This window comes from Heterodontus francisci, chromosome 27 (assembly GCF_036365525.1).
Source record: "Heterodontus francisci isolate sHetFra1 chromosome 27, sHetFra1.hap1, whole genome shotgun sequence".
In the NCBI taxonomy this organism is placed as follows: domain Eukaryota; kingdom Metazoa; phylum Chordata; class Chondrichthyes; order Heterodontiformes; family Heterodontidae; genus Heterodontus; species Heterodontus francisci.
This window is the reverse complement of record NC_090397.1, coordinates 28,599,577-28,615,272: the sequence shown is the minus strand read 5'-3', so window position 1 is coordinate 28,615,272 and position 15,696 is coordinate 28,599,577. Positions and strand designations below refer to the sequence as shown.

Genomic DNA, 15,696 nt, shown 5'->3' with positions numbered 1-15,696 from the left:
GTTCAAAGATACAAACAAAAGCATCATTTAGAATATCACGTATTATATACAATGGCCACAATCATATACTTAGAGAAAGCATTGATTACACAAGATATTGACAAAGTTCAGCAAGTATGACATCAAATAGATTTCAATATTAATAAATGGTAAACTCGGTGTCAACAATTTGTTTACTCATGATCAATATTGCAAAAACATCTTATCACAACTCCTATTCCTTTGCATATACCGAGTATAATACTTGCTTAAAACCTAATTCTTTTCTAACCTTTGTCAGTTCTGATGAAAGGTCACAGACCTGAAACGTTAACTCTGCTTCTTTCTCCACAGATGCCTGACCTGCTGAATATTTCCAGCATTTTCTGTTTTTATAGTACGATGGCTGTTGAACTACATAGCCAAAACAGTTGTATTTAAGTCATTTCTGAGAATTGCTTTATTCAAACTTGAATGGGAATACTCTGGTTCAGGTTGCCAGAACAAGAAGTGAGAGATTCAGGAACTGAAGGCAGAGAAGAGAGACAAGGTTAATCCCCCATGTTAAAGGTCTAATTTATGAAGGAAAAACTGGAGAAGCAGTTGTTCTTCAACATGGAAAGGAGCTGACTGAGAAATTATGTTCTAGAGGTAAGCAAGATTGAAGGGAATTGCAAAACTATAGTAAGAATATTACTTTAAATTAAATAGCAGGAATGAAAGAAAGGGACATGATTCAACCAGGAAAAGGGGATTTCAGGACTAAAATTATTAGGAAATTCTCCTTTATAAAAACTGAGCAACACTTGGGAATGGATTTCTGGATAGAGCAGTGGAGAAATAAAACAAATACAGGTTAGCATTTATATAGCAACTTTCACAACCTTAAGATATCTCAAAGGGCTTCACAGCCAACAAAGTACTTTTGAAGTGTAATCACTGATGTAATGCAGGCAAATGCAGCAGTCAATTTGTTCACAGCAAAGTTCCATAAACAGCAATGAAATAAATGACCAGAAAATATGCTTTTCTTTCTCGTTAAATGGTGCAGCAGAAAGCTCAGTGAGGTGCTATAGTGAATTCTGTAGATAATACATACTGCAGCCTCAGTACTCTGGTGTCTTAAGGTGGATATTGGGCTGAATTTTAAAAGCCCGCTGCTGAAATAGGCGGCGGGCGAAACAAATGGCGGCCCGCACACACGGGGCGCACGTCGCAGAGCCGCTGCAATTCCAAACACGGCGGCTCATTTGCATGGCTGGGGCGGCTGCCCCTCCCCCCCCCCCCTCCCAATGATGTGGAGGGAGCAGGTGAGCCGTCCCCAGCAATGGTGTCCGGTGCCACTGCTTAGGGCTTAGAGCCCTAAATGACAAGTGAAATTTTTAAAGAGATCGGTAATTTAAAGTAAATATGAATGAATAAAATATATCTTTCCAGGCCCTCTCCCATCCCCGCAATATCAATACATGCCATTCGTGCCCTCCCCCCCCATGTAATGCTTGACCAAAAATGACTCTAAACTTATGAGGGAACTGCAATTTAATCTTTGCTTTGTTTACAACATTTGTAGGTGTTTCTACATCTTGCTTATGCAATCATCAGCCACTAATGAATAGTAAAGATGTCAAAGGTTAATCCAAGATTTCAAAGCTAAAAAATGAACATCCAAATAGGTTTTCCTTTCAAGACCATGTATAATTTGCCCCATGATGTATTAAAGGGAGAGTGGAACAATATGTAAAAGGACTAAAGAACATGTTATTTTAGATCTAGCATTGTTTAATGAGACAGGGTTAATTAGTAATCTTATAGTGAAGGATTCTCTGAGGAAGAGTGTTTATAACATGATAGAATTTCATATCAAATTTGAGAGTGTTGTTGTTAAGTCCAAATCTAGGGTCCTAAATTTGAACAAAACCAATTACTGAGGGATGAGTTGGCTGAGGTAGATTGGGAAATTAGATTAAAGTATATGATAGTAGATAAGTGATGGCAAACATTTAAAGAAATAATTCATAATTCTCAATTAATATACATTCCATTGAGGAGTAAAAGACCCACTGGAAAAGTGGTATAGCTATGGCTAACTAGACATTTAAGGATATTGTTAGATAAAAGGAAGAAATTTACAATGTTGCCAAAAAGAGTAGTAAGCCTAAGGACTGGGAGGGTTTTAAAAATCAAAAGGATTGCCAAGAAATTGATAAAGAAGGAGAAAATACAATGAGAGTAAACTAGCAAGAAATATAAAAACAGATTGTAAGAGCTTTTAAAAGTATGTAAAGAGGAAGTGATTAGTGAAAGTAAATGTAAGTCTCTTCGAGGCAGAGACAGGAGTAAGTATAATGGGGAATGAAGAAATGGCAGAGACATTAAATAAATATTTTATGTCTACACAGTAGAGGACACAAAGGACATACCATAAATTGTAAGGAACCAAGGTTCTAATTAGAGTGAGCAAGTTGAAGTAGCATATATTAGTACTGAAAAAAGTACTGGGAAAATTAACGTGACCAAAAGATAACACATCCCCTGGACCTGATGGCATACACTGTAGGGTTTTCAAAAAGGTGGCTGCAGAGGTAGTGGATGCATTTGTCTTGATCTTCCAGAATTCCATAGATTCTAGAATGGTCCCATGGATTAGTAAGTAACAAATGTAACCACACTGTTCAAGAAAGGAGGGAGAGAGAAAACTGGAACTATAGGCCAATTAGCTTGACATCAGTTCGTAGGGAAAATGCTAGAATTTATTATTAAAGACACGGTAACAGGACACTTGGAATGTCACAATATGACTAGGCAGAGTCAGCACAGATTTATGAGGGGAAACGCATGTTTGAGAAATCTATTACTGTTTTTTGAGGATGTAACTAGCAGGGTAGGTAAGGGGGAACCAGTGGATGTAGTTTATTTGGATTTTCAGAAGGCATTTGATAAGGTGCCACACAAGGTGTTACAGAAGATTCAGGCTTGTGATTGGGGTTAATATATTAGCATGGATTGAGGAATAGTTAACAAACACAAAACAAAGCAGGAATAATTGGGGCACTATTGGGGTGCCACAAGGATCAACGAGACCTCAAGGTAAGGCCTCAGCTATTTACAATCTATATCAATGTCTTAGATGAGGGGATCGAGTGTAATATATTGAAGTTTGCTGACAATACAAAACCAGGTGGGAAAGTAAGCTGTGAGCAGGATGCAAAGAGATATAGACTGGTTAAGTGATTGGGCAAGAAGGTGGCAGATAGTGTACAATGTGGGGTAGAGTGAAATTACCAATTTAATAGGAAGAATGGAAAAGCAGAATATTTTTTAAAAGGTGAGAGATTAGTAAATGTTGGTATACGGAGAGATTAAGGTGTCCTTGTACACAAATCACAGAAAATGAATACGCACGTACAGCAAACAATTAGGGAGGCAAATAATATGTTAGCCTTTATTGTAAGGGGGTTGTAGTATAAGAGTAAGGATATCTTGCTGCAATTATGTAGGTCTTGGTGAGGCCACACCTGAAGCTGGATTTTCAAATGCTGGTGGGGTCGGGACCTGGTGTGGGTGTGATTTAAAAATTACGGTTCTGGAGGTGGTTTCTCTTTCTGACGCCTTTGGGACAATCTGCAGTATGCAAAGTTCTGGTGGAGGGGAGGTGTTGGGGTAGGGGGGGGAAGGAGGGAGGGAATGGTGAACACGCTTGCCTCCAATTAACAGCCCGTAAGCTCCTTTAAGAGCTTGTCAACGGGCTGGGGAGGTCGGCGCTGCAATTTGTAATGGAAATTTCAGTGAACCGAACAGTCTAGTGGATGTTAGTGCATTGTCAGGTTCACTGCGGGGTGAAGGAAAAGTCTTTTTTTTTTAATGTTTTAAGATTATCAGTCCCGCTGGTATCCTGGGCTGGAACGTGTGCAGTACCTCTGTTTTGGCCGTTTCCACTCCATCTCATCCCTTTGTACTGCTGGCCCTCTGAGGAGCTGTCTGCTCTCTTTGGCAAGGCAGCAGCAGGTTCCATCATGGCTGCCACTTGCCTTTGCTGCTAGTGCCAGGCAGGCAGCTCCCACCTCCTGGAGGCGCTCAGGCCACTAATTGGTCGCCGCTTGCCTCCTGCCCAGTTAGGGCATTAGCATTTAAGAAAGCATTGTGTGAGTGACACAGTGGAGGTGCAGGGTTGGGACCTGGAATTCATCTGGGTGTTGGGTTCCTGACACCACTTTGAAAATCTGGCTGTTGGAGTATTGTGTGTGGTTTTTGGCCTTACCTAAGGAAGGATATACTTGCCTTATAAGGGATGCAATTAATGTTCACTAGATTGATTCCTGCGTTGAGGGAGCTGTCCTATGAGGAAAGATTGAGTAGAATGGGCCTATATTGTCTGGGGTTTGGTAGAATTACTTCCCCTTGGGTCTAGAACTAAGGGTTGGAGTCTTAGGATAATGGGTCGACCATTTAGGACTGAGATGAGGAAAAATGTCTTCACTCATAGGGTTCTGAATCTTTGGAATTCTCTACCCGAGAGGGCTTTGGGCACTCAGTTGATGAGTATATTCAAGACTAAGAAGGACAGATTTTTGGACAGTAAGAGAATCAAGGGATATGGGAACAGGGTGGGAAAATTGAGTTGATATAAAACTTTAGCCTTGATCTCACTGAATGGCAAAGCAGGCTCAATGGGCCATATAGCCTATTTCTGCTCCTATTTCTTATGTTATTATTAATATCTGTGAACTTGAAGTATACATTTAAAGAAAGATTGAGCTGGAGTTCAGAAATCTCAAAAGTAGATTGGATAGATGAATGGAGTATGGAGAATGGAGTTTGAAGGAAACTGTCTTTGGAGATTTTTACACCTTGCCTATGACTAGCTGAAAAACAGTCAGGTGTTCTGCAGAATGAGATAAAAGCCCTGATTTTGAATGGGGGCAGGAGTCGTGAGGGCAGGGACCATTTTAATGACTGCCTGATTTCTAGATAGGATTAAAATTGGTCTTAAAATCAAAATAATGGGACATCTATTTGCTCATAACTGTAATGTGCTGGTCTGTTAGTTTATAATGGATGGTTAATGGTAAGGCTTATTATAGAATCATCGAATGATGCAGCATAGAGGGAGGCCATTCAGCATGCAGTTTGAAAGAGCTATCCAATTCGTCCCACTCCTCTGCTCTTACCCCATAGCCCTTTAACTATTCAATTCTCCTTTGAAAGCTAATGTTGAACCTGCTTCTTCTACTCTTTCAGGCAGTGCATGCCAGATCACAACAACTCACTGTGTAAATCCTTTTTCCCCGCATATCACCTCTGGTTCTTTTGCCAATCTCTTCAAATCTGTGTCCCCTGGTTACCGACCCTTCTGGCACTGGAAATAGTTTCTTCATATTTACTCTATCAAAAGAATTCACCTCTATCAAATCTCCTCTTAACCTTCTCTGCTCTAAGGAGAACAACCCCAGCTTCTCCTGTCTCTCCACATAACTGAAGTCTTACATCCCTGGTACCATTCTAGTAAATCTCTTCTGCACCTTTTCCAATGCCTTGACACCCTTCCTAAAATGTGGTGCTCGAAATTGAACTCACTACTCCAGCTGAGGCCTAACCAGTATTTATTAAAGGTAAAGCCTAATTTTTTGCTTTCGTATTCTATTCCTTTATAAATAAACAGCCTTCTCAACTTATTCTTCCATCTTCAAAGATTTGTTTATGTACATCACTAGGACCCTCTGTTCCTGCACACCATTTAAAATTGTACCATTTAATTTATATTGCCTCTCCTCATTTTGCCGACCAAAATGTGTTACTTCATACATCTCTGCGTAAAATTTCATCTGTTTCCGCCCATTATATAAGCTAAAATCTACGTATCTTCAATATGTTGGGCTGAATTTTAAGCTATTTAACGGCCACTTAAGGGCCATCACCCGCCTCCACGGGTGTTTGACCTGTGGCAAGTGGGCGTGCTGGGGACATGAAAGGCCGCCCAGCGATAGCTGCCGGCCTTTCCGTGCACCGGTTGGGGGTGCCATGGCAGTCGGGCACAGGTTGCCCGATTGACAGCCGTCCCTGCCTCCCAACCCACCCCCGGGACCTAAGACGCCCCCCCACCCCCCACAAACGACAACACTAGCCTGAGCAGGGCATGACCAATCCCCCTGGTGAGGCATACTCAACTTACCTTCACTCCTGGCTCCATGTCGTGTGCTGGACTGAAGTTCCAGCAGTGGCAAGCACACCCGATGGCGCTGCTGGGACTAAGAGCTGCTGGCCCGCTGATTGGCCCGCAGCTCACTGAGGCAGGACTTTCTCCCTCAAGTGGGTGGAGGGCCTGCCTCGGGACAGTTAAAGTCTGGGGACCCGTAAAATGCTGGACGGATCCCCGCAGTAGGCAGAAGCGTGTTCGCCACTAACTTTTACATCCGTGGCGAATTCCCGTCGGCCTAAAGTAAAATCCAGCCTGTTGTGTTTAAATTTCATCCTGGAATTTTCAATGTTTTTGGCATGTTAGACAAGCTTTCTATTAATAAATCTGTTATGAACTGATTTTTTTTTAATATGTTGCATTTCTATGCCCTTAAATTATTAACCAGTCGACATTTCCTTAAAATGGTTTATATAGAAGCAGGACTCACCTTATTATTTACGATATTCAAATTCAGTAGTTTAGTCTTTTTGTTTAGTGCATGAATTTCATCTCCATCAATCAACATTGCTTTGTCCAACAAGGCAGCTGCCTTTTCTCTTGTTGTTTTTGAGATGTTCAGCACTTCCGAGTCATTCACTTTCTGCTGAGAAGCTTCCGAAATCTGGTAGTACCTCTTAATGTCTTCAAAGCTACCTGTCAACAAAAGGAAAATAATTGCACTATTATCCCTTGAACTGAATGTAACCTTTGACTACAAATTTTATCACTATTGTACGACGGAAGAAATGTCTGAACACTATTTACTGAGTGAACTGAATTATTTTGTTATGCTATTAAAAATTGGTATGCACAGCTGCATCCCTCACTGCGTTGTGTTATTGCGTATTTTATCTACAATTAACTACAATTGGATTTTCCAAAGCTGTTGTGCCCCTAAATATAGATTCTTCACTCCACATACTGGGCTGAATTTTACAGTCCCCCCCGACATCAGGGGTCGTGGCGGGGGTGGACCGGAAAATGAATCAGGCAGCGGCCTGCCACGGGCCTCGATGCCGGGAAGGCCGGCCCTCATATTGCCAGTGGTGGCGAGGCCTCATGGCAGCACCCACGCCGCCCGGCGGCCCATCCACTATCCGTCCCCCTCAGATATTGGTGCCGGTGGCCGGCATTCCCGTCCGGAGATCTGAGGTGGAACACTGGTGGGGAGGGGGGAGCAGGTCAGTTTCTCTGTGCGGGGTTGGGGGAGCAGGGTAAAACTCCTCTGAATGGTTTAGGGGATAGTGGGAAGTGGTCGGGTGCATAGTTTGCGAACTTTGCAGGGGGGGGAAGGTCAGGTGCACAAGGGAAGTATTGCTGCAGTGGGGAGAGGGCAAGGAATGAATTATACGGTTATTGGTGGGAGAGGGGATAGAAGAATAAACTTCAATTCACTGTTTCTTTAAAAATTTGAATTGTAATGTCGGGCTCAAAGCCCTTTAAAAATGGCATCAGCACCTGTGCAGTAGCGCCTGATGCCATTGCCGGGGATGGACTGCCCACGCTGTCCATGTCATCGAGGGGGGTGGGGGGTTTTACCCTGGACATTTATTATCGTGGCAGCTCCATGATGTCTGGTCTGCACAGGTGGATTGCCATTTTTGAAGCTTGCCACTGAGATTGGCGGTGAGCTTGTAAAATCCAGCCCACTATATCCTGATCAATCAGCTGGCTTTTAGTTGGTCCCTTAAATTTATGTGACTGTCTGTGATCAGATTTTTTGGTTTTGTGGAGTCAATAATCATGAATATATCTCAGAAGGGAATGGGGCACTTCCAAAATCAACAGCTTTTCTTTGATTAAGGGAAAGAACCGGATTGCTTAGATTATTTCCCGATAAATTTTGTTACATGTTATTCGGGTCAATAGGCAAGAGTTTGTGTAGCCTGAGCAAGCTCTGCAAAGACTCCCAAAGCCTGAGGAAGAAATACAAGTCCGTAAATCACCAGGTTTCTAGTGCAATTATTTTCCTGTCTGAGTGGCAACGGTGCCAAGAACGGTTTATATGTGCGATTGCCGTCAATTTTCATGGGAATGCAGCTATGATAATTACCTTCTTACATAGAATTCCATATAAAGTGCAGCACAGAAACAGGCCATTCGGCCCGCAGTCTGTGTTGGTGTTTACGCTCCACATGAGCCTCCCCCCATCCTACTTCATCTCATCCTATCTGCATAGATTTCCACTCACTTACACCATAATCTCCTGCAACATCTGGGCTCAAATAATGACGCATTCCATAGGCAGGCCGTTACAGTGGCGCAAGCTTTCAGCAAATTCAAGGGGATATTTGTACATGTGTTACAAATCACTAGTCCTAAATGAGGTATTTATAGATCTTTTCTATGGATGATTTGAGATTAACTTCAACACCTACTGAAATTAAGGTCTTGATATTTATAGGGAAGGAAAGGGGGCCACATGTTTCCGGGGGAAGCCTGGAATGTGGAGATCCTGCTGAATTTAACAGCAGGAGCTCATTAGTTTTTTTTACTCTGTTTCCCAGCTGGCTGACTGTAGAAGCCCACAGTTGGAGACCTCAGTCTGACAATATTGAAGATGCTGGTCCCTTTAATTAAACAGGACTCATTTCACTGTTAATGGAGAGCAGGTGATGCTCATTATAGTTCTGTATTTAAGGGCTGGGTTTTTGCCCAGTGGGGGAGAGTGAGAACTGATGTTTGGACTGAACTATGAATTGGCAATAAACAGTTATGGGTCAGAGACTGTCATTTGCTTCCTCATTTGGACATCTGCCTGTTTATAAAATCCTGTCCGGCCATTGGAAAAGATCAGAGTATGGGGTGGGGGGAGACGGAATTGAGTGCAGCAGCCAGGAGGGAAGATTTGGAGCATGGTGGGGTGGGGAATTGGCAAATTGTGGGGATAAAGGCAAAGATCATGGCACAGTAGGGTTGTGGACTGGTAATTGGGAGGGAATGGAGAAAATGGGGGAGGAAAGAAGGCTCGGGATCATGGTTTGCGGGGGGTGCTGCTGGCTGATAGTGAGCTGGGGGTCAACAGATCCTGGTAGAAGATTTGCTTGAGGGTTGGAGTGTAGTATAAAGGCCTGTTACCCGACCTGAACCTGATGGGACCTGATGACGTGCTGGGTTCGGGTCAGGTCAGGTTGCACTTCCGGATCCGGCATCCGGGCTCGGGTTGGGCCGGGTTGGACACACTCTATCACAGGTAAGTGGCTCCAATGTTAATATAATTTTTGGACTAGAAAGGTGGTTTTGTTACAGCTATTTTAAGCTTGTGCAGATCAGCAACAAAGTGAAAAATGAAAGGTAAGTTAACTGATGGTCGGGTTGGGTCGGGCGTGGGAAAAAATGGAAGGGCTCAGGCCGGGTCGGGCTCAGGTCGGATGTGGTTCTGTCGGGCTCGGGTCGGGTTTTTTTTTTTGCAGACCCGAGCAGGCCTATAGTGTAGCATTCCTGCTCCTGCTGGCCCACAGGCATTTAACAGCTGGATCCAGCTGCTCCTGTCTGCTGAGGCCTTGGCAATTTGGCTGTCTAACATTAAATTCAAATGGCTTCCACGAGTGGGCCTCATTAACATATTGTTATGACGGACGTGCCTCTCCAGTGCCGGTCACTTGAACTCATCCCAAACCTGCTGTGGTAAAACTGGGGTCTGAATTTTGAAAGTTCGCCGTCAATCTCGGCAGCGAGCTTCAAAAAAGGAGCGGCACACGCAGGAGTTGTGTGCCGCTGAGCCACCGCGCTATTTCATGTGGTGGTTCTTTTACATGGAGGGGCGGAACGCCCGCCCCCGATGATGCAGCAGGGTCGGGCGCTCCGTCTCCCGCAATGGTGTCCGGCCCACTGTTCGGGCACTGGCACCATTTTTAAAGGGTTTCGGGCCCTTCGGACACATTAAAAATTTTTAAAGTGACAGAATGCTGAAAGATAAAGATAGACATTTATTCCCATTCTCAAATCCCTCTCCCATAACCCTAATGAATAAAAAAATATGTAAATTGCCCTCTTCCCCCAAAACAACTTTTTTTCAGGTCTTGAACTTTCTCTACAGAACTTCATTACCTTTGACCTTCAACCCCTTCTCACCATCCATGCAACCAATAGGAAGAGTTTTCCTCACTCCTACCCCCTCCCCAGCGGTGTTCCTCCTCAGATCCCCAACGGAGATCCGAAGGCGCAGGACTTCCAGCAACTGGCCAGAATATCGGCATGGGATCACCATCATGGAAAGGTAGGTTAACATAGATTTTAATATTGAAATTAAGGTTCGGTCGGCGAGTGGCAGGGGGACCACCCCGAGGCCTTGCTGCTGCTGCTGATTAAAATGGGGCGGAGCCTTCCTGTCGTCAAGCCCAGGGCGGGCCTCTCCCGGAGGTATTTTCCGGGCTGCCCTGCCATGGCCCCTGACATCGGTGGGGCTGGTAAAATTCAGCCCTAGAAGTGGGCATGTTGTGGCGAGTTTTACATATTTACCAATTTAACCTCCCTTCTCCTGACTCCTGTCCAATGTTGGGAGAGTGGTTAAAATTCCCCCCAGTCTTTGTACTGATCTTTTGCAATTTATATATTTATTTACTGAGTCTAAATCTAATGTTGTCAATTCTCGAGTATGCTGACCATTTTTTTCAGAACATAAGAAAGCATGGAATGAGAAAGAATGATATGCGAACTGATCTATAATGGATTTTTACTCTCCTAAGGGAAAGTCTGCCATCTTCAAAAGTAAATCTGGCAAACGTCAATAATTTTTTTGTGATCTCATTTCTGCTAGGGACACAAAGAAATATACTCCAGTAAGAACAGAGCTAAGTAGTTTTCTCCGCATAGAATTCCCCAACTCCATTATATGATATAAATACAAGTACAACAAAATAAATTACCGGGGAAATGGAAGATGAGAGGAATATGAAGGAACATTCATACATGTAGGACCAAGAATCCACTTACTATGACTAATTAAATTCAACTAGTAGAATAGGTTTGGAGCAGGTCAGTGAAAGAAAACCACCCATCTCACATTGGAACAAAAACACATACAGTGAGCGAACAAAGGTACAAATCTAAGAAAAATTATAAGGAATTTAACAATTGTTTTCCCTTCCACCCCCAACAATATAATGTAAAAAACGCTCCTAGACTTCATCAAAGAAAATACCTTGTAACAACATAAAGGTATGCAAAGCAAGGAAAGCTTAATCAAAATAGAGATTGGAATACCTAAGAAAACAAGACAGACCTAAATCTGGAGTAGCAATATAACTGAAGTACTGTTGAGATAAGATATACTTCATAGCTTCTGTTCTCCACAGCTGAGTTTCAAGGACATTGGTATATAAAACAGTTACAGCTTAAGTACGGAATAAATCAATCAACACCTAGCCTACCTTAGGCTTGTGACAGGATATTGCTTCTACCTTGAGTGACTTGTAAAGCCAGTGTGAATATTTTACTACACCACACTATACAAAAACCACACTATTCAATATGTTGATAGTTTGCTGTCAACTGCTGTATGAAAAAATTCTTGCTGCCAGGGAGTCTGTAAAAATGCTATAAATATGTTACTGTTGCTAGAATACACCTAAATGTGGGGTAGGATAGGAGGAGTTAGGGAGGGAAGGCCAATCTTATTTGCAATGCCCAATGATAAATTCTATATCAAATGTTCATCCAAAGCCCCATGAGGAAAGGCATCATCACCCTCATTTACAAGCGGAAGGGGGAGAGGGCAGAAATCAGAAATTGGCGGCCCATCTCACTGCTTAATGTTGACTTCAAGATTCTGTCCAAAGTCAAAGCCAGTCGAGTCAAGTCTGCTCTGGAGTTGGTGATCCACCCCGATCAGACCTGTACTGTACCCGGCAGGAAGATCTCTGATAGTCTCGCGCTACTCAGGGATACGATCGCCTACGTATCGGACAGGAGGGTGGACACTTGCCTCATCAGCCTGGACCAGGAGAAGGCTTTTGACAGGATATCGCACACCTACATGATGGATGTGCTTTCCAAAATGGGGTTTGGGGAGGGAATCTGCAATTGGATCCAACTGCTCTACACAAACATCAGTAGCGCAGTCTCAATCAATGGGTGGGAATCGGAAAGTTTCCCGATCAAATCTGGAGTCAGACAGGGCTGTCCTCTCTCCCCGGTCTTGTTTGTTTGCTGTATTGAACCCTTTGCTGAGTCTATTAGGAAGGATGCGAGCATAAGAGGGGTGACAATCCCAGGCAGCGGAGGCACTCAGGTTAAAATCTCCCTGTACATGGATGACATCGCCGTCTTCTGCTCGGATCCGCTGTCCGTGCGCAGACTGATGAGCATCTGCAACCAGTTCGAACTGGCCTCGGGAGCCAAAGTTAACCACGGCAAGAGCGAGGCCATGTTCTTTGGGAACTGGGCTGACCGATCCTTTGTCCCCTTCACCGTCAGGTCAGATTACCTGAAGGTGCTGGAGATATGGTTTGGAAGGGCCGGGGCGTGCACCAAAACCTGGGAGGAGCGAGTAGCCAAGGTACAACGAAAGTTGAGCATGTGGGGGCAGCGATCTCTCTCCATTGTGGGTAAGAACCTGGTCATCAGGTGCGAGGCGCTCACGTTGTTGCTGTACGTGGCGCAGGTCTGGCCCATACCCCACGTCTGCACTGTGGCGGTCACCCAAGCCATTTTCCGCTTCATCTGGGGATCTAAAATGGACCGGGTCCGGAGGGACACGATGTTCAAATCTCTGGACAAGGGCGGGAAAAATGTACCCAACGTGGCCCTCATCCTGATGACCACCTTCGTGTGCGGCTGCATCAAGCTGTGTGTAGACCTCCAGTACGCAAACTCCAAGTGTCACTACGTGCTGAGGTTCTATCTGTCCCCGGTGTTGCAAAGGATGGGCCTGGTCACATTGCCGCGGAACGCTCCATGCAGTTGGGCTGTGCCGTACCACCTATCCTTCGTGGAGCAGTTTCTGCGGGAAAACACCTTTTGACCACCGGTCCATCAGGCAGTGGTCTGCACGGAATGTCCTCAAGGCCCTACGGGAAAAGGAGATGGTGGATCCTGTCTGATGGTTCCCCGAACAGACCGTCCAAGTCATTTGACGGAATGCCTCATCACCAGAACTTTCAAACAAGCACCAAGACGTAGCTTGGTTGGTGGTGAGAATGGCCCTCCCCGTCAGATCCTTCATGCACACCCGAAGTCTCGCCCCCTCCGCACAATGCCCCCGCGGTGGCTGTGGTGGGGATGAGACGGTTGCCCACCTCCTCCTGGAATGTGTCTACGCAAAGCAGGTGTGGAAAGAGATGCAGTGGTTTTTGTCGAGGTTCATCCCAAGCAGCTCTGTAACACGGGAGTCTGTGCTCTACGGGCTGTTCCCAGGAACGCACACCGAGACAAACATCAACTGCTGCAGGAGGACTATCAATTCGGTGAAAGACGCCCTTTGGTCTGCCCGAAACCTGCTGGTCTTCCAGCGCAAAGAGTTGTCCACCACCGAATGTTGCAGACTGGCACATTCCAAGGTCCAGGACTACGTGCTGAGGGACGTAGTAAAGCTTGGGGCAGCCGCAGCAAAGGCTCAATGAGGAAAGACCACAGTGTAAGGTCCCCCCACCAAGCTGAACTGAGGGGCTGGATCCATGGAAAACCCCTCGAACTGTATTGGGAAAATTTTCGTTTGCTGTAAAATGTATATAGCATGACAAATGAAATGGAAGGGTTGTGAGGCAACTCACTCCTGTATTGAAGGAAACTGGTCTCCTTTGCACTCTTTGTATTGTTTGACTTGGTGCTTTTTGGAACTGTTTTGTAATGTATTTTTTTTTACAGATTTTTATGAATAAAGTATATTTTGGAAATTAAAAAAAGCTTGTAAACCAATTTAAAAGGTTTGTCTTCCACTTTTTCAGGAAGTAAGTACCCCTTTAAGAGACAATATTCAGAGATAACTGTGTGTCGTAACTGATCTTTAACTCTGCTCTGAGCAGATCTGGTCGACTCCATGCACTTAAAGAGTTAACATTCTCTCGCATGGAACTCACTTGGTCGTCTAAGCACACAATTGTGAAATGCACATGTTATTTCAACAAATAACTTTAGTTTTGATATGTACTTTTAAAATTACTATTTTAATTAGCTAAATCCAGCATTCACTTGATATGAACATTTAATGGTTCTTCCACTGGCACACTTACCATTTATGTTAGCTTCCATTCCGGGTTTCTTTCTGAATCTGTTCAAGTCCTGAATGAGCTTTTCAACTTCCTTATTAAGACCATCAATGACACTATTGAGCACTTGGGTGTCATTTGAAATATTCACATTTGGATCAATCTGCATTTTGGTTTCTCTGCACAATAAAAAAGTTGCAAAATTATATTATTACATAACATATAAATACAATGTGAACAATTACATGACTGTATTGTGGTTATATTGCATGGTTGATACTTTTCCATTTTGAGCCGCAGACTCGGGCCATGGCTTCAGTGTTCTGCTACCAGTTTCTTTACAATCTTGCCAAGGCTGCCATCCAATAGAGGTGGATTGGGACTGCCACCTGCTGCAGTGTAATTTCAATTAATTAATGACCAGAAAAATATTAATGCTCATGCACTGGACAGTCACGTGTTCTTCAACCCCTTGCTATCTGTCCCCCATAACAGAGCAGTGTGGCTGACATGCTGCATAGGCATTGGAAAGTGTATGCAGGATATGGGATTTCACACGTTATTTTTAGCGGTGCTTCTTTAAGATGCTTTTTCTCCGCATTTTGGAATCAGCAAAATACCATCTGTGCCAATGGAAAACTGATTAAGATTAGGTATGGAGCTAGAGGTTAGAGCTGTAGTTGGATTTTAGAGTTATTTGGAGATAGAGGTTAAAGTTTGGAGTTTAAAATTAAAGGTTAGTTGTTTGGAGTTATTCTAGATTTTTTTTTTAGGGTACTTGACTAGCAACCCAGAACATATGAGTTCACAACCACCTTGAAAGTTGTTAAATTTAATTCAATAAATCTAACAATTTGTGGGCTAAAACCAGAGAATGAGCATGAAAACTGTCATTCTGTTGTAAAAATGTAATGGCCAGGATTTTCCTGGCACAGGGTGAGTCCTGATGATTGGATGATATGTGGGTCCTGAGCCCATGCAGGTGGCCCAATTAAGGATGGCAGGCTGGCTCTGCATGCTGACAGACCAATCATTTTGAGGTGCCCTCGCAGGGAAGGTAAAAAAAAAAAGTTGCTGTGCTGTCGCTAAGCAGGTAGGCCTGAACGATCAGAGGGAAAACCCCTCCAGTGGCAGAGTCGAGGCTGCGGTGGTGGCCATTGACACAAGGGCCCCCTCCTAGGGCCAAGGAGCCTCTGGATGTGATGGACCCTCCACCCTGGGAAGCCATTGGGAGGCTGCCTCCGTGTAGCTGGAGGCCTCCCCACATGGTGGGAGGTTGCTCTGCCACTGGTAAAATGCCGGTGGCCTGGGAAAATGGCTGTCAATTGGCCCTTTAATCATTTTAATTGGCTGAGCTGCTGCTGCTCCCGCTGCTGGAAAAATGGTCCAGCAGTA

The 15,696-nt window shown here is 44.2% G+C and overlaps 1 protein-coding gene across 1 annotated transcript in view; it reads right to left on the bottom strand.

The window, feature by feature from the left end:
• The window catches only part of LOC137384718 (laminin subunit beta-4-like), a 148,924-nt gene that overhangs the window by 20,427 nt on the left and 112,801 nt on the right, over positions 1–15,696 (bottom strand). Inside the window, exons 27-28 of the mRNA XM_068059036.1 lie at positions 14,326–14,480; positions 6,603–6,808 (exon numbers count right to left, since the gene is read on the bottom strand). Coding sequence (XP_067915137.1) covers positions 6,603–6,808; positions 14,326–14,480 — 361 coding nt within the window. The remainder of the gene's footprint in view (positions 1–6,602; positions 6,809–14,325; positions 14,481–15,696) is intronic.